This window comes from Ostrinia furnacalis, unplaced genomic scaffold, assembly GCF_004193835.3.
Source record: "Ostrinia furnacalis isolate ACB-3 unplaced genomic scaffold, ASM419383v2 OfSCF0152, whole genome shotgun sequence".
NCBI lineage: Eukaryota > Metazoa > Arthropoda > Insecta > Lepidoptera > Crambidae > Ostrinia > Ostrinia furnacalis.
The window spans coordinates 128514-154738 of NW_021130391.1; the positions used below are offsets into that span (position 1 = coordinate 128514).

The 26225-nt window shown below is 47.3% G+C and overlaps 1 protein-coding gene across 1 annotated transcript in view; it reads left to right on the forward strand.

Moving 5' to 3' along the window:
• Positions 1–26225, forward strand: part of LOC114352800 (HEAT repeat-containing protein 5B) — a 39315-nt gene that overhangs the window by 1380 nt on the left and 11710 nt on the right. Inside the window, exons 3-20 of the mRNA XM_028304542.1 lie at positions 628–839; positions 1197–1344; positions 3585–3802; positions 6479–6576; positions 6682–6845; positions 7183–7316; positions 7967–8117; positions 9035–9166; positions 11892–12042; positions 13412–13600; positions 13910–14028; positions 14261–14397; positions 14849–15057; positions 16286–16380; positions 16590–16780; positions 18198–18372; positions 18830–19096; positions 19977–20166. Of these exons, the coding sequence (XP_028160343.1) occupies positions 628–839; positions 1197–1344; positions 3585–3802; positions 6479–6576; positions 6682–6845; positions 7183–7316; positions 7967–8117; positions 9035–9166; positions 11892–12042; positions 13412–13600; positions 13910–14028; positions 14261–14397; positions 14849–15057; positions 16286–16380; positions 16590–16780; positions 18198–18372; positions 18830–19096; positions 19977–20166 (2980 nt within the window). The remainder of the gene's footprint in view (positions 1–627; positions 840–1196; positions 1345–3584; positions 3803–6478; positions 6577–6681; positions 6846–7182; positions 7317–7966; positions 8118–9034; positions 9167–11891; positions 12043–13411; positions 13601–13909; positions 14029–14260; positions 14398–14848; positions 15058–16285; positions 16381–16589; positions 16781–18197; positions 18373–18829; positions 19097–19976; positions 20167–26225) is intronic.

Consider the following 26225-nt stretch of genomic DNA (forward strand, 5'->3'; position numbering starts at 1 on the left):
CGCAAGGCGCTCCAGCTCGTAGGCTACTAGCCTGATGTCTGGCAACGCTGTTCTCCGTCCATTCTCTGTATAATTAGTTCTCTTTCTTGAATTAGACTAGTAATTTCACTTACACTTCTAAGCAGCACCCAAAACTATTCTAATAAAATATAATAACTATCCATGTAATCTCCCCCAGTCGGATATAAAAAGCTGCCAGCAGAAGTTAGTCGCGCAACTCCTAAACCTACTTCGCGAATCGCTCGGAGCACCAGCGCGGCGGCTACTAGCCCAATGTCTGGCAACGATGTTCTCTCTCTGTTCATTCATTTAACTTAATCAATCATCATTTTATCTTCTTATAGCTCTCCTTCTTTTCCATTTCTAAGGAACGCAACTGTAATTAAATAATTTCCACAGTCGGACATAAAAAGCTGCCAGCAGAAGTTAGTCGCGCAACTCCTAAACCTACTTCGCGAGTCGCTAGGCGCCCCGGCTCGACTTCTACTAGCCCGATGTCTGGCAACGCTGTTCTCTGTTCATTCATTTAACTTAATCAATCATCATTAAAATTTCATCTACTTATAGCTCTCCTTATTTTCCATTTATAAGGAACGCAACTGTAATTAAATAAAATAATATCCACAGTCGGACATAAAAAGCTGCCAGCAGAAGTTAGTCGCGCAACTCCTAAACCTACTTCGCGAGTCGCTCGGCGCTCCGGCTCGTCGTCTACTCGCCCGATGCTTGGCAACGCTGTTCTCAGTCGGCGACACGTTCCTGCTGTTTGACACTGTCAACAAGTGCAATGACATCATCAAAGTGAAGGATGACTCGCCTTCGTACTTGCCGACGAGATTGTGAGTATCGTGGACAGTCGACAGCACAATGATCCATTTTTGTTGTAAAACCGAATCTATTTCAATTATTGCCGTCGTAAAATGGTCCTATGAATAATCAATTTTCAGTTTGCATGGTCTTTTGATGCAGTACCTGCATAATCATTTCATCTACGAAGACGCGCCCCACCATTCTTCCGCTAATGTTTGAGTGTTATCGGTGCACGTTAAATTATCCATGAGTGCTCACGCACACTACAATAATACGCTCGGATTGCTCGGATCAAACTCCCCGCACCCCGCGCTTCTCTTGACCAAAAATTGGTGGGGCGCGTCTTCGTGGATGAAACGATCTATAACAATGAGGTATTTTTCCAGGGCCGCCATCTGCTGCCTCGGCAGTATGTACGAGAAACTCGGGCGCATGATGGGGCGGTCCTATGAAGAGACCGTGGCCACGTTGATCCGATCTTTGAAGAGCGCCGAGTCCCAAACCAGGCTGGAGATCATGAATACTCTTGAAAAGGTAAACTAAACCTATCTTCTTTTTGTAGGTCTATAGTTAAAAACTATTTAATTACAGAACTTACAAACCAATTAATTTAAATTCAAACACTAATTTTGAAAATACAGATTCTTATCAATAAACCACCATTTGGTGAGCATTGCCCACTAAATAAATATATTTTTGATTTCAATAAGCATTATTTTTACGTAAAAGTTATACGTAAACTAAATTACATTCACTTTCTTGCGTAATGCTTATAGCCTTTCTGTAAAGAATACTTCTTTTGTATAACACTGAAATACAATCGTGACTCGTCATTGTCATATTATACCTACAGATATTCCCAGACAAATACAATGTTTTCTTTACTTGTAGTTGTTTCTCGTTTTTCCTCTCCACAAGGAAGGTGTTTAGTAAATATGCGATTACTCACAGGCTGGTGTTGTCTCCATGCCAATGTTAATGTATAGGCGTTATCTTTCAAGCAAAGATAAAACGTAAAATAAACCTTCAGAACAGAGTGTTATGTTGTTTGACCCCATTAAATGCCGTTCTTTAGCGACTTAGCGACATTTCGCTGACATTCTGTTGACATTGGCCCATGTTTGTAAGGTGCCCTTTACCGTTTATGGAGCGTGACGGTCCCTTTGCAAACCTAAATTTCCCATAGTAACATATTTATGTTACTATGGGAAATTTAGGGCGTCGATTTACTGTTGGTCCCGTATTTTTTTCAGGGTAAAGTAGGCAATATGCGGAAAAGTAAAATCGAACTGGAATGAATCCGTGTTTACGCATTCTGATTGAACTATGTCTATGAAATCTCATGGTATTACGTGGGACACTATTTAAGTTGTGAGCCTAACTATGAAAACTAAGTAGTTTATTATTAAAATGGTATTGATTGCGTTTATTGGTATTGTCTTTCATGATTTATGTAATTTTTAATGTGTCCGAAACACTTTTCATAGCATTTTTTCCACTCAGCTTGAGGCACCTCCAAAGCATGGTTTTTGACCGCACCGACAGTTGCTTCTGGCTACATAAATCGCTGTTCACGCATTTAATTTTAATATATGGGTACCAAAAGAAGTGTTTAGATTCCAAGCAAGAATTTTGTAGCGTTGGACCTGTTTATTTCATATTTTGAGTGTTCAAATAGTCAGTTGTTTGACGAGACGTGTAAAAGCTCACATTTTCGACACGAATGGCGATTCGGCTATGCTGGTCAGTTTCCCTTATTAAACTGAAGACTTTTGGAAAAAAAGTGGCTGTTTACTATTAAGAATTAACCATTATAAATTTCTCTAGTGACGTTTCTGTCATATAATCGGATATTTCGGAAAAATAGGCGACCGTAAGTTTTAAAGTGTTCCGAGCGCATGGGACTTTTGTTGGTATTGCTTCATCTTAAAACACCTCCATAGTCGATAGCTGTTTATTTTCAGGATCATTATGCATAGATCCTTAATTCGTCAACTGTCACATTTTTAAAAACGGCTTTTAAAGCTTGTTAAACGTATTTATCAAACATTTCCAAGGACTAAACGACACCAGCGTCCTATTGAGCGTTTGAAAAATTTTGTGACATCCAGCGAGAAAAAAACGTATTAACCATAATATGGTCATACAATATTTTATTACTGCTAGTGGAATTAATGCCTAGGATTATCTCAATCCTACGATACATCATATGACGAGGTTTCTCTTCCATTTTTCTGACAACACCAATGTTTTCCGCCACTATTAATCATTTTGGACGACTTTCGCAAAGTTCATTGGTGAGCCAATGACATACAATATTATACTTCTTAAACTAGTGTTTTACAATGGTAAAGGACAGATCTTTATCACCAAAAGTGAAATTTAGCTGACCGCTTCAGTTTTGTATTGATTAACCACGTCGAAAGTCATAATAAATCTTTGCGCGAAAATTTCCGCAAGTCAATTCCATGTTTTTGTAGTCAAGATAATTTTCAATTCAATGTTAATAATACAAAACGTGCTCAAATGATAAAAAGTTTTGAATAAGGTTGTAGTCAAAAATGTCAAACTTTTCATTAAAAGTATCAGATGTCGTCTAACAACACGTTATGTTGTCGAGGCTCACAACTTAAATGGTACCCTAGTATCTGAAGGTCTTGTCGCTGGACTTAAAGCGAGTGTTTCTTGAGGGAGAAAGAAGTCGATAGTCCCTTAATGGGTCAAATGGTTTCTTGGTATGGTAAACTTCAGTCGTTCCTTTATTTCTTTCCCAGATCTGCGTAGGTATGGGCACAGCTGCCGGTAGTTCCCTGCGTGAAGTATCACGCGCAGCGCGAACCTCTCTATCCAGCGAACGCGCGTCTGTTGTTCGCGCGGGCGCGGCGCACACGCTGCGACGATTGCTGCCGCTGATGAAGCTGACGCCTGCTGACGTGGATGCCATAGCCGCTGCTTGCTTGAGAGCGGCCCACCCTAGCGACTATGCGCTCAGGTTAGTCCCACTGTCATCCAGTTGTATAGGTGTCTATCTAGCGAGCATCAGTAGTTCGCGCGGGCGCGGCACACACGCTGCGACGATTGCTGCCGCTGATGAAGCTGACGCCTGCTGACGTGGACGCCATAGCCGCTGCTTGCTTGAGAGCGGCCCACCCTAGTGACTATGCGCTCAGGTTTGTTCCACTTTTGACCCGGTCTTGTTGTATAAGTCTCTATCTAGCGAGCGAGCGTCAGTAAGTTCGCGCGGGCGCGGCACACACGCTGCGACGATTGCTGCCGCTGATGAAGCTGACGCCTGCTGACGTGGACGCCATAGCCGCTGCTTGCTTGAGGGCGGCCCACCCTAGCGACTACGCGCTCAGGTCTGTCCCACTGTGTCATCCAGCTGTATAGTAGGTATAGGTTTCTATCTTGAGAGCGGGCTTCAGTAGTTCGCGTGGGCACGGCACACACGCTGCGACGATTGCTGCCGCTGATGAAGCTGACGCCTGCTGACGTGGACGCCATAGCCGCTGCTTGCTTGAGAGCGGCCCACCCTAGCGACTATGCGCTCAGGTTTATCCCACTGTCATCCAGTTGTATAGGTCTCTATCTAGCGAGCGAGCGTCAGTAAGTTCGCGCGGGCGCGGCACACACGCTGCGACGATTGCTGCCGCTGATGAAGTTAACTCCTGCTGACGTGGACGCCATAGCCGCTGCTTGCTTGAGGGCGGCCCACCCTAGCGACTACGCGCTCAGGTTTGTCCCACTGTCATCCAGTTGTATAGGTGTCTATCTAGCGAACATCAGTAGTTCGCGACGATTGCTGCCGCTGATGAAGCTGACGCCTGCTGACGTGGACGCCATAGCCGCAGCTTGCTTGAGAGCGGCCCATCCTAGCGACTACGCGCTCAGGTCTGTCCCACTATGTCATCCAGCTGTATAGTAGGTATAGGTTTCTATCTTGAGAGCGGGCTTCAGTAGTTCGCGCGGGAGCGGCACACACGCTGCGACGATTGCTGCCGCTGATGAAGTTAACTCCTGCTGACGTGGACGCCATAGCCGCAGCTTGCTTGAGAGCGGCCCACCCTAGCGACTACGCGCTCAGGTCTGTCCCACTGTCATCCAGTTGTATAGTATAGTATAGGTGTCTATCCAGTGAGCGGTCGTCAGTAGTGCGAGCGGGCCTGATGAAGCTGACACCTGCTGACGTGGACGCCATAGCCGCTGCTTGCTTGAGAGCGGCCCATCCTAGCGACTACGCGCTCAGGTCTGTCCCACTATGTCATCCAGCTGTATAGTAGGTATAGGTTTCTATCTTGAGAGCGGGCTTCAGTAGTTCGCGCGGGAGCGGCACACACGCTGCGACGATTGCTGCCGCTGATGAAGTTAACTCCTGCTGACGTGGACGCCATAGCCGCAGCTTGCTTGAGAGCGGCCCACCCTAGCGACTACGCGCTCAGGTCAGTCCCACTGTATTCAATTCCAGCTGTCTGAGTCTCTACTTAGCGAACGCGCGTCTGTAGTTCGCGCGGGAGCGGCGCATACGCTGCGACGATTGCTGCCGCTGATGAAGTTAACTCCTGCTGACGTGGACGCCATAGCCGCAGCTTGCTTGAGAGCGGCCCACCCTAGCGACTATGCGCTCAGGTTTGTTCCACTTTGTCCCGATCTTGTTGTATGTCTCTATCAAGCGAGCGAGCGTCAGTAGTTCGCGCGGGAGCGGCGCACACGCTGCGACGATTGCTGCCGCTGATGAAGCTGACGCCTGCTGACGTGGACGCCATAGCCGCTGCTTGCTTGAGAGCGGCCCACTCTAGCGACTATGCGCTCAGGTGCTTACAGAATTTATGTCAATATGACCCATAGCAACTCAAATCGGACTTGACCAAGTCAACGCAACTCGACCTCAAGACGAATTGTCCTCCGACAATTCGATTTAGCCAACTCGACACTCGAAAACTCGACTACTCGATCCTTCAACTCGCCGAAGAGATGCGAGTATAGGCAACATAATAATTGATAGATCCGAATTAAGCTTATTCTGATCTGTTCTGTGGAAGCTAAACTGTCCCACTATGTCATCCAGCTGTATAGTAGGTATAGGTTTCTATCTTGAGAGCGGGTTTCAGTAGTTCGCGCGGGCGCGGCGCACACGCTGCGACGATTGCTGCCGCTGATGAAGCTGACGCCTGCTGACGTGGACGCCATAGCCGCTGCTTGCTTGAGAGCGGCCCACCCTAGCGATTACGCGCTCAGGTCAGTCCCACTGTATTCAATTCCAGCTGTCCGAGTCTCTACTTAGCGAACGCGCGTCTGTAGTTCGCGCGGGAGCGGCACACACGCTGCGACGATTGCTGCCGCTGATGAAGCTGACGCTGCTGACGTGGACGCCATAGCCGCTGCTTGCTTGAGAGCGGCCCACCCTAGCGACTACGCGCTCAGGTGTTGTACCAAATATACGACAATTTGACCATCGAAAACTCAACCTTCGACAACTAGACCCCGACAACTTGACTCCCTACAACTCCATCATTTACAACAACTCAAGAAATCGACAAATGGGAAAAATCTTATTCCTATGTAATCTATAAATGATGAAAAGCAACCACTCTAGTAGATTGTTCATTGTTCACGACAAATTACTCGGTAATTTATGACAATTACTTAAAATAAATTATTTTTTTCCCAGATGTGCCATTGCTGAACTTCTCGGCGCTTTAATGGCGGCAACACAAGCAGGAGAAGCTACAAACCTAAACAGTAAATTGAAAGTCGGAGCTCAATCAGGTATATTAAACACTCCCTTCTCTATTACCTATTTCCATGATGAATGAAAGCCGAGACAAATTGTACCCTTTTTACACCGTACTAAGTTTGATTTTCCCTTGGCAGTTCAACAAAACAAAAAGGATCCGCCAAAGAACGTGGTGTCACTAGAAGAAGCGTTAAACTTACTGATGGGCGCATTCTTGAGAGGAGGCACTTCGTTCCTCAAGGGAGAAATCATCAAGTCTGGCTCGGGAGTGAATAGGGAGGTCCGAGTTTGCGTGACACATGTAAGTTTGATTGTAAATTGAAATTGGAAAGGTATTTTACTTTAAATATTTTTGTAGATATGAAAGAAGAGGAAGAGCTATTTAACCTTTTTTATTCTTCATCTGCTTGGGTTAAGAAGTTAAGATATATTATAAAGTTAGTTTTAGTAGCACAGTTTATAAAAAAGACAAAAAGAACACATACTTTTCACCACAGAAAACCCAATCAGGTTTCAATTGACTGTAAAATATGATTTTAAATAAAGTGACAGCTTTTCTTTCTTCATCTACGCTCTCGTAATTCTACAACACTCAAGAATTTTAATTTCTGAGTATCTATATGTTAATCTATTCGCAGGCGTACGTGATCTTCGTCCAAAACATGGGTGGAGTGTGGCTAGAACGGAACATGACGACGTTCCTAACACATGTCTTGGACTTGGTGGCCAACCCGAAGGCAGCTAGCTCGCACGTCGACGCAGTTTATTCAAGGTCAGTACAACTACACATGGGCATAAAATCTGAAATTCGCACCATTGAAGCCATTAGACAGAATAATAATAATAATAAATCTGAAATTTCTTGCCTTCCTTAGGCTAAAGGCTAGGTACACACGCAGTGGTGGATTAACAGATTATAAATCTGTAAATCCGGTCCTGTACACACCCATCCCTCTCACACAAATCAAGATGCCATAATGTCAGAAAAATAGACCATAAACTTCGCACACTTGACATCAGTCGCGGAGTCGCGACGGCGAGCTAAATAAGAGCTACCTTTTTTTAAATGTATTTGACTTTCAAAAGTGCCACCAGTGGTCAAAGTAGAATAAAATATTTTTGATCAAAATCAAAAAATCAAATCAAATCAAAATTTGAATATATGAAATTGACAAAAATAGGTGTCTAGTCGCCGATCTGTCGCTGTTGCTTGTCGCCCAGTGAGCGCCTACACTAATGAAGCGCTTCTATTGACACAAGTAGAGCATCGATCGCTTCAGTCTACTAGTGTTGTGTGTAATAAGTTACTGACAAGTGTAGTGACTAGTGTTGTCTGTAGCATGTTGCAAAGCCGACCAGAGTAGTGACTAGTGTTGTCTTTAGCATGTGGCTCTGTCACCGATTTGTGTTTTTTTATTCCAGAAAGTGTATAAACTACATTCTCCGCAATACACTAGGCTCCATGCTCGGCGAGAAGGCACAAGCGGCGGCCTGTCGCGCGCTCGCTCACACGCTGCTGCAGCAGATGGCCAGTATCGACTTCAACCCCGAGAACGCCAAGGACTGCAACCAGGTGACAACTTGACCTCTGATGACTCGACCCCTATGACAACTAGACCCCTATGACAACTAGACCCCTATGACAACTAGACCCCTATGACAACTCGACCCCTATGACAACTCGACCTATGACAATTCCTCGACCTCTATGACAACTCTACCCCTATGACAACTTGACCTATGACAACTAGCCCTATGACAATTCGATCTATAATAATTCGACCCCTATGACATCTCGACCCCTTTGACAACTCGACCCCTATGCCAACTCGACCCCTATGACAACTCGACCCCTATGACAACTCGACCCCTGTGACGACTACATCCTCCGCAACACATTAGGCTCTATGCTCGGCGAGAAGGCACAAGCGGCCGCGTGTCGCGCGCTCGCGCACACGCTGCTGCAGTCGGTGGCCAGCATCGACTTCAACCCCGAGAACGCCAAGGACTGCAACCAGGTGACAACTTGACCTCTGATGACTCGACCCCTATGATATCTCAACCCCTGTGACAACACGACCCCTATGACAACTCGAGCCCTACGGCAACGCTGGGCTCAGCGATTAGGCGCAAGCGGCCGCGTGCCGCGCCGATAACTGGATCTCTGACTACTAGCCCCTACGACAATTTGACCTTCGACAACTCGAACCCTACAACAACTCGTCCTCTGACAACTTAACCCCTTCCACAAGTCGACCACCCTGACAACTCAGCTCCGAGGGAATTTAACACAAGCACTGATACAAAGTTCTTATTCTCCTACATTAATAAGGTCGACTTGTCTTTCATCTGAGTGGTCGTGATCAAGTTTTTGTTAGAAAAGTCACCAGTAATCTTTGTTAAACCTACAAAGGAAGACATAAACCGTGCTGGTAATTTAGTGGGATAAAAAGACTACAAATACGACTAATTTATTTTTTTCTTTTTCAGGAAACACTATTCAGCCAGCATTTGCTTGTATGCGCATTGACGGAAATAGGAGAGCTGTCTTTGCAGCTTGGCACCTCGGTGCAGAATCTCATCTCGGACACTTCGCTTAACATGATCAATGCTATATTCTCTGTAAGTATATTGTAATATTAAGTTAGTAAAAATATATCACATTTTTGAATTAAAAAATTATTTCATGAGCAATTATTTATAATTAACTAGCTGACCCGGCGAACTTTGTTCCGCCTTAATGGCAATAAGTAAGCAGACTTTTTTTTTAATTTCGAACGGGATAAAAAGTATCCTATGTCCTTCTCCTGGCTCTAAACTACCTCCCTGACAATTTTCAGCTAAATCGGTTCAGCCGTTCTTGAGTTATAAGTGGAGTAACTAACACGACTTTCTTTTATATATACACTACTACTTTTTTATCACCGGAAAATTTTTAACAGGTTATGTAGAAATGTGTGAAAATTATAAAGTAAAAAAAANCTAAACTTCACGACCGATAAAGAGCTCGCGCGCGCGCAACTGACCGACCGCGGCCGGCGGCCGGAAGAGCGAGAGGGGCGGCGCGGGCCGCGGCCCCGCGCCGCCCTCTCGCTCGTGGCTCGCGGGTGATAATGGCCGCACAAGAAACGTACACCGCCGCCTTTAGGAAGCGTCGGGCCGGCAACGTCGCATCTCTCTCCATAGTAACGGGCGGCCTTGCGTTGAGCGTAAATAGTGCTAGCGACGCGTGTGTCCAAATATTACCAATTTTGGGATGAAATTTTGAGTAGCTTTATTTAACTTTTTTTTTTGCATAAATAGGATCAGTATCAATAACTCATTACCCAGATTTTTTTTTCCGGTGATAAAAATGTAGTGGTGTATAACAAACAACTAGTGAAGGTCAAGTCTGTTTCGGGGGAAAGTTGTACTGACATTGGACCCGCACTGAAGTTAATTAGNTTTAGTGGTGTATAGTTTCCAACATGGCAAATATCGGAACCAGCGATCGGGTCAAAGTTAGGTGGTGCAACTCAGCCTAAGTTAGTTAAACCCAGCTTTTTTCCCGTAACTTAAAATATCCAACTATCAAGATTAATGACATGTGGTTAAGGATTAAGTTAAGTACCTATCAAGAAAATGCGTTTTCAAACCACCAAAATAGCCGCCAAAATTGTAAAAGGGCGGTAAAGTGATTTGAATTTAGAACCTGAAAGTTGAATTTCGCCGTATGTAGGTATGTTTTTTTATTTAGCTTGTACATCAGATGATGATGCACTCACATCATCTTGGCGTGAGTGCATCATACAGCCAGGTCTGGCGGCCGAATGCTATTGTGTTATTCTATAGGTATTTTCACTTTATAGACACATTTTTTATATCGATGTCATGATTAACTCCCTTACTATTAAAAAGTTACACACTCGTTGAACAGTAGTTTAAAGTGACATTTCCATATTAAACGTCACTCTAAACAAGTGTTCAACGAGTTACTACTAACTTTTATTAGTAAGTAGGTAACTCTTTATTATACAACCTTTCAACGCTAAGATATTCGATGATCCGACCATTCGATAATGTGACCATTCGATGATACGGCATTCGATATTTCGTACGTTCGAGATTATGACCAATCGATGAAACGGCTTCGATGAAACGACCTTCGATGAAACGACTTTCGATAAAACGTAGGGAACCCTTATATTTCCTAAACAAATAAAAGAGGGAAAATCAAATTTTCTTTGATTAAGAAGATCCTATTTTGACGATCACATTACTGATCTCAACATCAATCAGAAGAGGGATTGATCTTAATAATTATACAAACGATCTTTGAAAATCTAGTAGTCGTCTGTTGCAGTCCGTAAATGACATTTCGAGAGATTAACGAGAGATTTTGTCGCATCACTAGTAGTATAGTTCCAAAATACTGGACTGTCCTGTCGATGACATTGACAGTGGGGCGCCACCGTCAATACCGGATCGCTGGTTCAGATTTTTGCCGTGGGACAGTTCAGCGTGGGTCATCTATAGTATAGATGACCCACGCTGAACTGTCCCGCCAAACTCAATGACAGGGGAGCGCTACCATCGTTCAACTATATGGTTTCCAACATGGCAAAAATCTGAACCAGCGATCCGGTATTGACGGTGGCGCCCCACTGTCAATGTCATCGACAGGACAGTCCACAGATATGGATAGATGAAGCATGTGTCAAAAATTGTATGAAGCCGAGCGTGCCACTTTTTAAACGTCATTAGTGTCATTTTAGCGAATTATAGTGATTGCCGCAACGTAAAAGTAATCGTATCATCGTACTGCATTCGCAAAGTCATCGAATGATATCGTATGACTCGATTCGAAAATTAATTAATTTGTAGTGGTGTATAGATGGTATTTATTTAGGATTCAAATGACTTTGTACCACGAAGATTCAATTTCAATGTCATAAAATATTTTGTGGGTATTTTCATAAAATTTAAGTCCATGTGTTTCGCATACCGGGCTACTCTGTGAGGTTAAATTAAACGAGTTTGTACTGATTTAGGTGATTTATGCAGGTGTTTTGTATTGTCTTGTGCCTATAGTGCTAGTTCACCATACTTTATTACAATAAACTATCCAAGCACACTTCTTCATACTCAACTTAATCACTAGATGGCGCTTAATAAACAATCTTCTTCTTTTTGTGTCGACAACAAACCTTCACAGTGTCAGCCCAAAACTCCGCCACAAGAGTGGCGTTGTCAGCAGCACTCATCAAATCCTCCTGAATGCAGTTGCTTGGGCACTCAGGCACGACATCAGGTGCTTCATCCACTGGGGAACAAAAATAAACAATCTAAACACTTCGTTTCTAACCAGGTGCTAGAACATCCTTGTGCAGCCGCTCGCCTTGCCGCAGCAAGATGTGCACGATGCGTATGCGTTGCTCTCCCGTCGCAGTTAACGCCACTACTAGATGCCTGTTGTACTGCGCTTGACGCGCCCAGGCCCACGCCGCACCATATTGCAGGTACTACAGTAGAGAAACTACGTATCTATTTCTGTTGCAATAGCCTCTATTATAACTAAAGCCTGGTCCGTGAGCACGTAGAATCCCGTCCAATGACCCCAAGCTGCCCATCCTTGTGGCTCGCACGTAATTATGTTGCTGTCGCACTTGCACACTCACTGCGGGCGCGCGTCTTACAGTCGCGACAGCAATATAATTACGCGCGAGTGATAAGGATGGGTAGCTTGGGGTCATTGGACGGGATTCTACGTGCTCACGGACCAGGCTTTACACAAAATTCCACAGTGTTTACCGTCATTTGCGGTCGTCCATGCTAGTCAACATCAGCCTTATTAATGACTAGCTTTCCGCCCGCGGCTTCGCGCGCGTGGCCTATATTATCCACATATTTCACGGAACCCTATTTTTTTCCAAAATAAAATTTAGCCTATGATACTCGTGGATAATGTAGCTTTCGAATGGTGAAAGAATTTTTAAAAACGGTCCAGTAGTTTTTGAGCCTATTCATTACATACAAACAAACAAACAAACAAAGTTTTCCTCTTTATAATATTAGTGTAGATATCATTTTGTGTCTACTGAAGGAGCACTTTCTGGTCTCTAGTAGTCGATTGAGAATCGCTACGGGACTACAAAATATTTTTTTTATAGCCTACTAATTTTAGCTTTTCACGTAAGTATCAAAGGAAATGTGTTTTTAAAAAATGGATAGAAACATTAATCCCCTAAAGAAGCAGTATCCAACTCTCTTTAGTCATCAGCTTAATTTGTCCCTGGATACTCCTGTATACAACGTCCTATGACTGAAAAACAATTAACATTATATGGCAATGCCAGATTTTGTATGGAAGGTGGCGTCTTTTTTTTTAGCGCGGCCATCGACCAAACTTTGTTTTTTGATTACAAAATAGTGCAATAAACCAAACTTACTATGACATGTATACCTCTAAACTCAGTCTGAACTGAGTTACAAGCGTTAGAAGTTTGATGATTTACATACTAGATTTGCTTTTTGCGCGCAAGTTTTGTAAGAAATTGGAACAAAATATTCCGCTATATTTTTATTGCGCTGATTCTACTCCACACTGATGTCTGGAGCCTTTAATGGATGGTATTGTTTGTTTACACATACAGTGTCACTATTTTGTTGCAACTTCATACAAAACTTGCGCGCAAAAAGCAAATCTAGTAGGAAATCATCACACTTCTAATGCTCGTAACTCAGTTCAGACTGAGTTTAGAGGTATACATGTCGTAGTAAGTTTGGTTTATTACACTATTTTGTAATCAAAAAACAAGGTTTTTTGACGGCGGCGCGAAAAAAAAAAGACGCCAATTTCCGGCATTGTCTTTTTGTATCTTTGTGCAGGATATTCAGCAGCGTTAGCAGCTATACTCGGCGCGGTCCGTCTATCGCGACTGGGCATTCCACACGGGCGAGGAAAAATAGCCTTTAACGCGGCGGAACAGCTGCTAAGATCGGCTGGCCAGAGCAGCAGGTTGACCGCTGCCAGGATCAACGCTGGCTGGCTTATTGTTGGAGCTATTTGTACTCTAGGTGAGTGCAACTTTATTTATTTCTCAAAAGGGGGAGTATTTTAAAAGACTCGAGCTCCGTTTCGGTATTAGCAGATGAAGCTACTGTGTCGCCATTTAGCGTACCACACGCGTATTTTTTCTTTCTATAGCGATTTTTTTGTAAATGGGTGAAAACGCGCGCGCTTGTTACTCACTCATTACTCGCGGGTATGCCACGCGTGTTTTGTTTTCGATGCCTCTCGGGAAGTTAAATAGTTCTGCTAATTACAATTCATGTCAACTCAGAGTTTTAATTATTCAGATCTTCAGTCTATTACCATTTTTACAGGAGTGCCAGTAGTGCGAGGCTTGCTGCCTAGAATGTTGCTGCTATGGAGAAACAGCTTCCCGCGTTCCGCTAAAGAACTGGAATCTGAAAAAGCACGGGGTGACGCATTTACTTGGCAGGTGAGTTGTTTGGTAGATTTGCAGACTTGAATTTTAAAAGATATAAGATTCCATTCTACGGAGGCTAAGATAAGTACGTCGCCGCAGTACTACGATTGAATATGTCAAACGCCAAAATCCTAATAGACATGCATTCTTCCAAATTTTTGCTATAATTCCAAGAGTATATTTTTACAAATAATATGCGAAATGTAATTGAATGAATGAACGAATGTGAATGAATGATCCACAGGTGACATTAGAAGGTCGCGCGGGCGCGTTGTCAGCGCTGCACAGTTTGCTGATTCACTGTCCATCTCTGGTAAACAGTGACGACACGGCTAAGCGGCTGTCGCAGCCTATTGACGGAGCCATTGCTGTTTTGACCAAGTAAGTCATGAATCATGATAATTTGCTGTTTTATTTAGGTTTACCCTAATTCTAAAAGGGCTTTACTGGTACGCTGAATTTTCGTCATATTTTGTAAAGCTGTAGTGCGGTTGTATTTTTCTTATTGCCACTGTCACTCAATCTTTGATCAACTTTTGAAGAAAATGTATGCTTTGTTATGTCAAACCCTTGTTTTGATAGTCTAGAGCAGCGGTTCCCGAAAGGTGGTCCGCGGAACCCTGGGGTTCCGTGGAAAGGCCGCAAGGGTTCCGTAAAAAATATTTTCCCACGTTTCGTGACCGACGTTGTTCGCGCGCACCGACTTGTTTACAAATAATTGCATAAAAACTTTATAGTTTTTCATTTAAATTTCCATTTATCAAAGTAGGGTTCCGCTAGGAAAAGTATAATCAATTAGGGTTGAGAACGTTTACGTAAAATGTCTTTCCAGCGTCGGCGGCGTAGTCCGCAACTACGGTGGAGCCCTAAAAGCCCCGGCGGCGCTCCTCCGCCTGCGACTGTACCAAGCGGCGGCAGCATTAGCGCCCCACGCCGCCACCGCCCCTGCCGCACCTGCCCCTCCCGCGGCGCCCCTGTTGAGACTGTTGGCGGCTGAGATCGCTGGCTCGGCTGATCCTAGCGGAGCTAATGTTGCTACAGGTATAGTGGGTTACCCAAACTTGAGACTACGACTTACTTAGGTAGTGACTAAAGCCTGGTCGAGTCATTTCGTCCAATGACCCCAAGCTACCCATCCTTATCGCTGCGACTGTGCGACGGGCGGCCACAGTGAGTGTGCGAGCGCGATAGCAACATAATTACGAGCGAACTATAGTGACAATGTAGGCCCCGCCCCCTGGCACCATTATTACGTTTGCTGACGATTTGGCTGACCCTAGTAGGGCTAACGTTGCTACATACATAGTAGCACTCTTAGTGACTCCTAGTCTACATCTACGTCTGTACCAAGCGGCGGCCGCATTAGCGCCCCACGCCGCCACCGCCCCTGCCGCACCTGCCCCTCCCGCGGCGCCCCTGTTGAGACTGTTGGCGGCTGAGATCGCGGGCTCGGCTGATCCTAGCGGAGCTAATGTTGCTATAGGTATAATCTCCTAGCCTCTGGATTAAGGCGACAACCCTGGCCTCTAACCGTAGGGAATTAAGGCTATTATAGTCTAGTCTGAGAGCACTAGAATTACCCCAAGCTACCCATCCTTATCGCTCGCGCGTAATTTTTTATATTGCTGTCGCGACTGTGCGACGGGCGTCCGTAGGGAGTGTGCGAGCTTTACATCTCCGCATTGCTGCTGAAACTGCGATGTCGTCTAGCAGTGGCATTACTAGCACCGCCTTCCTCTGAGATCGCTGGCTTGAGTTTTTTTTTTTATCCACAACGAGGAAGCTCTTGGCCTGTATCTCACCTGATAGTAAGTGACGATCAGGCCGAAGGTGGAAGCGAGCTTCACCCGGAATCCTCAACCACGGAGGAACTGGCTATCTTACCTCTAACTGCCGGAACACAACAATGCTGTTAACATTGTTGTTATGGCGACAGACTTAGGTAAGATGGTGGTAGCTAGCCAGGCGGACTTAGAACAAGCCCTACCACCAACCAAACCGAACAGAAAAATCTGCCGCCACTGGGAATCGAACCCGGGACCTCTGCGTCTGAAGCAGGTGGTCTAACCACTAGACCACAGAGGCGGTTTAAGAGTGACCCTAGTGTGGTTAATGTTGCTACATACATAGTGGCACTCCTAGCGACTCTTCGTTTTTGTCTACGTCTACATCTGTACCAAGCAGCGATGTGCTGCTATGTCGATAATACTGACTTTTGATGTAAATAAATACATTCTATTTTTAAATTGTTATATTATTTACTTTTTAGGGCTCCTCATGTCAGCAATGCATCCGCGCGACACTATCCTACTTGGTGAAGAATGCTGGATCTATGACACAGATCACGCAGAAATTGAAGAACAGGTATGTTTAACATTCCACCATAAACATACACCCATAAAAAGTATCATCATCATGGGTAGACGTCCTACGCTGCGCCGTCAGTTCTGCGTACTATATGCCCTGCCCATTGCCACTTCAGCTTGCTAATCCGTTGGGCTATGTCAGCGACTTTAGTTCGTTTACGGAAATCTTCATTTCTCTCTGTATACCAGTGTTTCTCTCTCTTACAGCTAATATCGCCACTAAGCGCGCGCGGCTCAGGCGCCTTAGAACATGACCCGTGCTGTGTGTACCGCGGCACCACGTCCCAAACACCGTCATCGTCGGCTGCGTCGGCCGCCCAGCCTCTAGGAGTTGCGGTTATAGACGCGGCGGTCGCTCTGTTCCCGCTCATATTCGCCAGGGCGGCTAACAAGCACAGGTAAGTTGTGGCTAAAGAACATCAGTGTCTCCTCTAGTTCATATAGCCATTAGGACACGACCCGTGCTGTGTATACCGCGGCACCACGTCCCAGACACCGTCATCGTCGGCTGCGTCGGCCGCCCAGCCTTTAGGAGTGGCGGTCATAGACGCGGCGGTCGCTCTGTTCCCGCTCATATTCGCCAGGGCGGCTAACAAGCACAGGTAAGTTGTGGCTAAAGAACATCAGTGTCTCCTCTAGTTCATATAGCCATTAGGACACGACCCGTGCTGTGTATACCGCGGCACCACGTCCCAGACACCGTCATCGTCGGCTGCGTCGGCCGCCCAGCCTTTAGGAGTGGCGGTCATAGACGCGGCGGTCGCTCTGTTCCCGCTCATATTCGCCAGGGCGGCTAACAAGCACAGGTAAGTTGTGGCTAAAGAGCATCAGTGTCTCCTCTAGCATAAAGCCACTAGAACATGACCCGTGCTGTGTATACCGCGGCACCACGTCCCAGACACCGTCATCGTCGGCTGCGTCGGCCGCCCAGCCTTTAGGAGTGGCCGTCATAGACGCGGCGGTCGCTCTGTTCCCGCTCATATTCGCCAGGGCGGCTAACAAGCACAGGTAAGGTGTTGCTAAAGAGCATCAGTGTCTCCTCTAGCTCATATAGCAACTAGAACACGACCCGTGCTGTGTATACCGCGGCACCACGTCCCAGACACCGTCATCGTCGGCTGCGTCGGCCGCCCAGCCTTTAGGAGTGGCGGTCATAGACGCGGCGGTCGCTCTGTTCCCGCTCATATTCGCCAGGGCGGCTAACAAGCACAGGTAAGTTGTGGCTAAAGAGCATCAGTGTCTCCTCTAGCTCATATAGTCACTAGGATACGACCCGTGCTGTGTATACCGTGGCACCACGTCCCAGACACCGTCATCGTCGGCTGCGTCGGCCGCCCAGCCTTTGGGAGTGGCGGTTATAGACGCGGCGGTCGCTCTGTTCCCGCTCATATTCGCCAGGGCGGCTAACAAGCACAGGTAAGTTTTACGATTCTTGATGTGAGTACCTGAGCTATGGAAGTTGCAGGGGATAAAACACCTTTTTAGTGAAGTCAAACGTCAACGAGACTTCAGATGTGCATCAAACCTGAATGCTCTGTCATGTCGTATGTCAGTTGTATCACCTCTTTCCTACTGCTCTCAAACATACCTCAAGCACTGTAATAAAAAAAAGTTTTTTATTACAGAATAGGTTTCCATAATAGACACTTATGCCCGTTTTCACCATTAATCCCTATTTTTTAATTGACCCCTTTGAAAACAAAATTCCTGCTATGTTACCATAGGGGTCACTTAAAAATTAGGGATTGATGTTGAAAACGGGCATTAGACACTTCAATTTGCAACGAAGATTTGAAAGTAAACCTTTTCTTTCAGGCAACAAATGCTCGAACACTTCGCGGAATGCATCAAGATGTCCAAAGGCCCGCGGCAAGAGGCGATCCAAGTGAACGTATACACCGCTCTGCTCCTCGCCTTGAGGACCTTGGCTGAGCAGAAGAGCTCTTTGGGACAGGAGGCTGTGAAAACTGTCGCTACTGAGTTGATTATTGTGAGTATAATAATTATTGTCGAAATGTGTGTTGATGATTGCTGACGTTAATGTTTGTAAAAGATGTGCTTTTGTTAGACATGCGCAAGCGCACTTAGAATGTACACATGTCAAAAACAGTTACGAGTTACAGATGACCCGTTTATTGCAGCTTTAGGCTAAGTGGAGATGGTCACGCGCCGACAAGTGTTGACGTGCAACCGTAATTTGATTTTCATCATTATCATCATTTCAGTCACAAGACGTCTCCTACTGAACATAGGCCTCCCCAATGATTTCCATATTGGTTGGTAGCGGCTTGCATCCAGCGCCTTCCTGCTACCTTTATGAGGTCGTCGGTCCACCTTGTGGGTGGGCGAATTTGTTTTTAGCCTTTTGAATTCTGATGCGCGCGACTGCAATGCAACTAACTTGATCGGTGGATTCTCTTGATGTATTTCATCGTATATCTTTACAGAGCGGCCTCTCAGCAACTAGCGCGACGGTTCGCGTCGCAGCCGCGTCGTGCGCAGGGCGTCTTTGCGGCTGTATCACAGAGACTGAAGCCCAGGCATTAGGCGACCGCGTGTTGGCTCTCGCACGCGCGTCACCCGCACGTCACACGCGCGCCGCCGCCGCCGCTGCTGTGGGCTGCGTGCATCGCGCGCGTGGGACCGCCTCTAGCGCTGCTGCGTTACCGATTCTGAGGACGCTGGCGCAGGACGCAGCCAGTGGCGAGTTGCAGGTGCGTGCCTCTAGTCTAGTGCCGCCGTTCCAATCTAATGCCGCCGCCGCCGCTCCCTTGCCCGTGTTAAGTGCGCTAGCGCAGGACGCCGCCAGCGGGGAATTACAGGTGCGTACTCCAGATTAGTACCGCCGATCTAGCCTATTGCCGCTGCTCCAGTCTATACTGCTGCCGCCGCCGCCGTGGGCTGCGTGCACGACGCGCGCGGGACCGCCTCTAGTGCCGCTGCGTTGCCGGTGTTGAGACTCTCAACTTGAGAGCGCTGGTGCAGGACGCAGCTAGTGGCAAGCTGCAGGTGCGTGCTCCAGCTTAGTGCCGCCTCCAGCGCCGCAACGCTGCCTGTGCTGAGGGCGCTGGCGCAGGATGCAGCTAATGGCGAGCTGCAGATGCGTGCTCCAGTCTAGTGCCGCCTCGCTCCAGTCTAGTGCTGCTTTGCTCCAGCCTAGTGTCGTCTCGCTTTAATCTAGTGCCGCCGCTCCGTGGGATTCGGGCACCGCGCGTGCGGGATCGCCTCTAGCGCCGCAGCGTTGCCCGTGCTAAGGGCGCTGGCGCAACTGCAGGTGCTTGCTCCAGCTTAGTGCCGCCTCGCTCCAATCTAGTGCCGCCGCCGCTGCCGCCGTGTGAAACTGGACCGCCGAACATCCATCGTAGCATGTAAAGCTACTGCAAAGATCCATTGTAGGATCCTCAATTTGACTGTGGTACGCCACAAAATCTAGAATTAACTCAGTTATTCAGCACAATTGCGTGTACTATTTATAACATCAAGGGCGATACTCTGTCCAATAAGAATTATCCAGCTGTACGCAATTTGACATTTGAAACTTTGTCTCATGAATATCATAGTCTTCTTCTTCTTCTAACTATTATTTCTCACCAGGTGTGGTCAATCCACGCGCTGTCAGTGCTGGCTGACGCATCAGGCCCGATGTTCCGCTCGCACGTGGAGTCGACGCTGCATCTGGCCCTGAAACTACTGTTCAGTGCGCCGCCCTACTTGGAAGACCTGCACCGCAGCATAGGGCGGCTACTGTCGGCACTGATCACCGTCGTAGGACCGGAGCTACAAGGTACATTATACTATAGTCTGGTCTGCGATCACGTAGAATTTTATCCAATGACCCCAAGCTACCCATCCCTATCGCTCGCGCGTAATTATGTTGCTGTCGCGCTCGCACACTCACTGCGGGCGCCAGTCCCACAGTCGCGACAGCAATATAATTACTCGCGAGCGATAAAGATGGGTAGCTTGGGGTCATTGGACAAAATTCTACGTGCTCACGGATCAGACTATAGTCTTATAGCACCAAGCGCTGTTGGCGCTGCAAGGTACACTCTAGTGACTGCGAGAAGTCTTATTGCGTCACGCGCTGTCAGTGCTGGCTGACGCGTCAGGCCCGATGTTCCGTTCGCACGTGGAGTCGACGCTGCATCTGGCCCTGAAACTACTGTTCAGTGCGCCGCCCTACTTGGAAGACCTGCACCGCAGCATAGGGCGGCTACTGTCAGCGTTGATCACCGTCGTAGGACCGGAGCTACAAGGTAAGTTAGTGGCTGCTACTAGTCTTATAGCATCAAGCGCTGTCGGCGCTGCAAGGTACGCCAGTGGCTGCTACTAGTCTTATAGCATCAAGCGCTGTTGGCGCTGCAAGGTACGCTAGTGACTGCATAGGGCGGCTACTGTCAGCGCTGATCACCGTCGTAGGACCGGAACTGCAAGGTATGTTAGTGGCTGCTACTAAAGCCCGGTCCGTGAGCACGTAGAATTTTGTCCAATGACCCCAAGCTACCCATCCTTATCGCTCGCGCGTAATTATGTTGCTGTCGCGCTCGCACACTCACTGCGGGCGCCAGTCCCACAGTCGCGACAGCAATATAATTACTCGCGAGCGATAAGGATGGGTAGCTTGGGGTCATTGGACAAAATTCTACGTGCTCACGGACCAGACTATAGTCTTATAGCATCAAGCGCTGTTGGCGCTGCAAGGTACACTCTAGTGACTGCGAGAAGTCTTATTGCGTCACGCCCTGTCAGTGCTAGCGGACGCGTCAGGCCCGATGTTCCGTTCGCACGTGGAGTCGACGCTGCATCTGGCCCTGAAACTACTGTTCAGTGCGCCGCCCTACTTGGAGGACCTGCACCGCAGCATAGGGCGGCTGCTATCAGCGCTGATCACCGTCGTAGGACCGGAGCTGCAAGGTACATTATTGGCTGCTACTAGTCTTATAGCATCAAGCGCTGTTGGCGCTGCAAGGTACGCCAGTAATTGCAAGGTACGCCAGTGACTGCAAGGTACGCCAGTGACTGAAAGGTACGCCAGTGACTGCAAGGTACGCCAGTGACTGCAAGGTACGCCAGTGACTGCAAGGTACGCCAGTGACTGCAAGGTACGCCAGTGACTGCAAGGTACGCCAGTGACTGCAAGGTACGCCAGTGACTGCAAGGTACGCCAGTGACTGCAAGGTACGCCAGTCACTGCAAGGTACGTCAGTGACTGCAAGGTACACCAGTGACTACAAGGTACAGCTGTCAGTGCTGGCTGACGCGTCAGGCCCGATGTTCCGTTCGCACGTNAAGCTACGCGACTGTGGGACTGGCGCCCGCAGTGAGTGTGCGAGCGCGACAGCAATATAATTACTCGCGAGCGATAAGGATGGGTAGCTTGGGGTCATTGGACAAAATTCTACGTGCTCACGGACCAGACTATAGTCTCATAGCATCAAGCGCTGTCGGCGCTGCAAGGTACACCAGTGACTGCAAGGTACGCCAGTGACTGTAAGGTACGCCAGTGACTGCAACGTACGCCAGTGACTATAAGGTACGCCAGTGACTGCAAGGTACGACAGTGACTGCGACAAGTCTTATTGCGTCACGCGCTGTCAGGGCTGGCTGACGCGTCAGGTCCGATGTTCCGTTCGCACGTGGACCGGAGCTGCAAGGTACGTTAGTGGCTACTACTAAAGCCCGGTCCGTGAGCACGTAGAATTTTGTTCAATGACCCCAAGCTACCCATCCTCATCGTAATTATGTTGCTGTCGCGCTCGCACACTCACTGCGGGCGCCCGTCGTACAGTCGCGACAGCAATATAATCACTCGCGAGCGATGAGGATGGGTAGCTTGGGGTCATTGGACAAAATTCTACGTGCTCACGGACCAGACTATAGTCTTATAGCATCAAGCGCTGTTGGCGCTGCAAGGTACACCAGTGACTGCAAGGTACGCCAGTGACTGTAAGGTACGCCAGTGACTGCAACGTACGCCAGTGACTGTAAGGTACGCCAGTGACTGCAAGGTACGACAGTGACTGCTACAAGTCTTATTGCGTCACGCCCTGTCAGTGCTGGCTGACGCGTCAGGCCCGATGTTCCGCTCGCACGTGGAGTCGACGCTGCATCTGGCCCTGAAACTACTGTTCAGTGCGCCGCCCTACTTGGAAGACCTGCACCGCAGCATAGGGCGGCTACTATCCGCGCTGATCACCGTCGTAGGACCGGAACTGCAAGGTACGTTAGTGGCTGCTACTAAAGCCCGGTCCGTGAGCACGTAGAATTTTGTCCAATGACCCCAAGCTACCCATCCTTATCGGTCGCGCGTAATGAAGGCTATCGTTTTAGCGCTCACCAGTTAGCGCCACTGTAGAGTAAGGTCCTGTCACTTGCTAGTCCCGAAGACAGTGGCGCCAACTTGTGAGCGCTAAAGTGGTAGGAGGACTATCGCATTTGCACTCATTAAGATGGCGCCACTGTAGAGTAAGGTCCTGTCAATCGCCAGGGGTGCCAACTGTTAAGTATGAAAACGATAGCCCTCATTATGTTGCTGTCGCGCTCGCACACTCACTGCGGGCGCCAGTCCCACAGTCGCGACAGCAATATAATGAGGGCTATCGTTTTTATACTTAACAGTTGGCACCCCTGGCGATTGACAGGACCTTACTCTACAGTGGCGCCATCTTAATGAGTGCAAATGCGATAGTCCTCCTACCACTTTAGCGCTCACAAGTTGGCGCCACTGTCTTCGGGACTAGCAAGTGACAGGACCTTACTCTACAGTGGCGCTAACTGGTGAGCGCTAAAACGATAGCCTTCATTACGCGCGACCGATAAGGATGGGTAGCTTGGGGTCATTGGACAAAATTCTACGTGCTCACGGACCGGGCTTTAGTAGCAGCCACTAACGTACCTTGCAGTTCCGGTCCTACGACGGTGATCAGCGCGGATAGTAGCCGCCCTATGCTGCGGTGCAGGTCTTCCAAGTAGGGCGGCGCACTGAACAGTAGTTTCAGGGCCAGATGCAGCGTCGACTCCACGTGCGAGCGGAACATCGGGCCTGANATTTAGTAGACTATTTTACTACATAGGTCTCGTTAGTGGTGGACATTTGGACCACACTCCATACATTTTTGGTCATTGTCCTTTACTAAAATGCGACGTTGCCAAACGAGCGCTACGGATGCGGGTAAGCTAAGCAATACTCAATCCTAAACGCTTTACATAGAGCTTGGTTTGCTAGGGCAAACATCTACAGTGGTGCGCCGACGCTGCTTAGACCCGAAACATGAATGAATGGGGGCGTAGCTTAATCGAGCGTGTGTGTGCAAACAATTTAGGCCCTTAAGGTGTCAAGGCGTCCGAGTCCCCGATAGTACCTTGCAGCTCGGGTCCTACGACGGTGATCAGCGCCGACAGTAGCCGCCCTATGCTGCGGTGCAGGTCTTCCAAGTAGGGCGGCGCACTGAACAGTAGTTTCAGGGCCAGAGGAAGCGTCGACTCCACGTGCGAACGGAACATCGGGCCTGACGCGTCCGCTAGCACTGATAGCGCGTGACGCAAGAGGTCCAGTAGCAGTCACTAGTATACCTTGCAATCACTGGTGTACTTTGCAGTCACTGGTGTACCTTGCAGTCACTGGCGTACCTTGCAGTCACTGGTGTACCTTGCAGCGCCGACAGCGCTTGGTGCTATAAGACTATAGTCTGATCCGTGAGCACGTAGAATTCTGTCCAATGACCCCAAACTACCCATCATTATCGCTCGCGAGTGGCTAAAGTGGTAGGAGGACTATCGCATTTGCACTCATTAAGATGGCGCCACTGTAGAGTAAGGTCCTGTCAATCGCCAGGGGTGCCAACTGTTAAGTATGAAAACGATAGCCCTCATTATGTTGCTGTCGCGCTCGCACACTCACTGCGGGCGCCAGTCCCACAGTCGCGACAGCAATATAATGAGGGCTATCGTTTTTATACTTAACAGTTGGCACCCCTGGCGATTGACAGGACCTTACTCTACAGTGGCGCCATCTTAATGAGTGCAAATGCGATAGTCCTCCTACCACTTTAGCCACTCGCGAGCGATAATGATGGGTAGTTTGGGGTCATTGGACAGAATTCTACGTGCTCACGGATCAGACTATAGTCTTATAGCACCAAGCGCTGTCGGCGCTGCAAGGTACACCAGTGACTGCAAGGTACGCCAGTGACTGCAAGGTACACCAGTGACTGCAAAGTACACCAGTGATTGCAAGGTATACTAGTGACTGCTACTGGACCTCTTGCGTCACGCGCTATCAGTGCTAGCGGACGCGTCAGGCCCGATGTTCCGTTCGCACGTGGAGTCGACGCTTCCTCTGGCCCTGAAACTACTGTTCAGTGCGCCGCCCTACTTGGAAGACCTGCACCGCAGCATAGGGCGGCTACTGTCGGCGCTGATCACCGTCGTAGGACCCGAGCTGCAAGGTACTATCGGGGACTCGGACGCCTTGACACCTTAAGGGCCTAAATTGTTTGCACACACACGCTCGATTAAGCTACGCCCCCATTCATTCATGTTTCGGGTCTAAGCAGCGTCGGCGCACCACTGTAGATGTTTGCCCTAGCAAACCAAGCTCTATGTAAAGCGTTTAGGATTGAGTATTGCTTAGCTTACCCGCATCCGTAGCGCTCGTTTGGCAACGTCGCATTTTAGTAAAGGACAATGACCAAAAATGTATGGAGTGTGGTCCAAATGTCCACCACTAACGAGACCTATGTAGTAAAATAGTCTACTAAATACTGATTCATTATAACCAAACCACATTTAAAAATATGCTGTCAGTAAAAAGTTATGACTAAATGAAAAGTCATGTTTTTCACCTTTTCATTCGAAAAATGTTCTTGATATCATTATATCCATCGCACATTTTGGACTAATCTATGCATGTTATGTCATGTCGCTCTCGCTTAAAGAAAAAAAAATAAGCTCAGAGGGGCCGTTCAAGTATTACGTAAGCAGATTTCTTACCATTTTTTACCCCCCCACCCCCCTTGTCATCAAAAGTAAGCAAAGCACTTACCCCCTCCCCCTATGCTTACGTAAACATTTTTTTTTTGTCTTTGGCACTTTTTAACTCAATAGTCCATCAACTCAAGGGGATCAACAAAACATAGCTTGTAAGCTGCAGCTGCAACTAAACGCTAGGCATGGAAATGATTGCTATTTTTCTTCATATGATGATGATTTTTTTTCATATGATTTCACATGCGAAATTTCACAGGCAATGATTTTTATTCGCAGTGTTTTAATGTAGCTCTTTCATATAATGTGCTACTTTTAATGAAGTATGAATTAGCTATGATGAAGGATTGCTAATTAGCTAAAATATGAAATGTAACAATATCTGTTTCATTTATGTCGCACAACAAAAATCAAACAGTTTCACAGCACATTAATAACCGCGCGACTAATGAAAATCATTCATTTCATCTGCCTGCTATCTAATGAAATCACACGAATTATGACAAGGAAATCTAAACCTTACACCTTTGAGTTTAAAGTTCATATTTAAAATGACCAGTTTCGTCCGTCATCACATCTCTTGTCCTTTTCTAACACGCACATGATCAAATCATTCCTTCTTACTCGCTCGGTCGCTTCGCAGAGCTGCGCTCACGAACTTCGCTCGAATGAATGAATGAAATTCATGTGATTCGTGATTTCGTTGACTGTGAAATTATAGCAGTCTACATATGTGAAGTAAAATAGCAGGTGTGATTAATGAAATTCATTTCATATGATTTTTCACCTGCTATTCATGAAATGTTCCATGCCTACTAAACGCCCTTGGAGCTCAGAACCTTCGAAGTTCAATAAAAA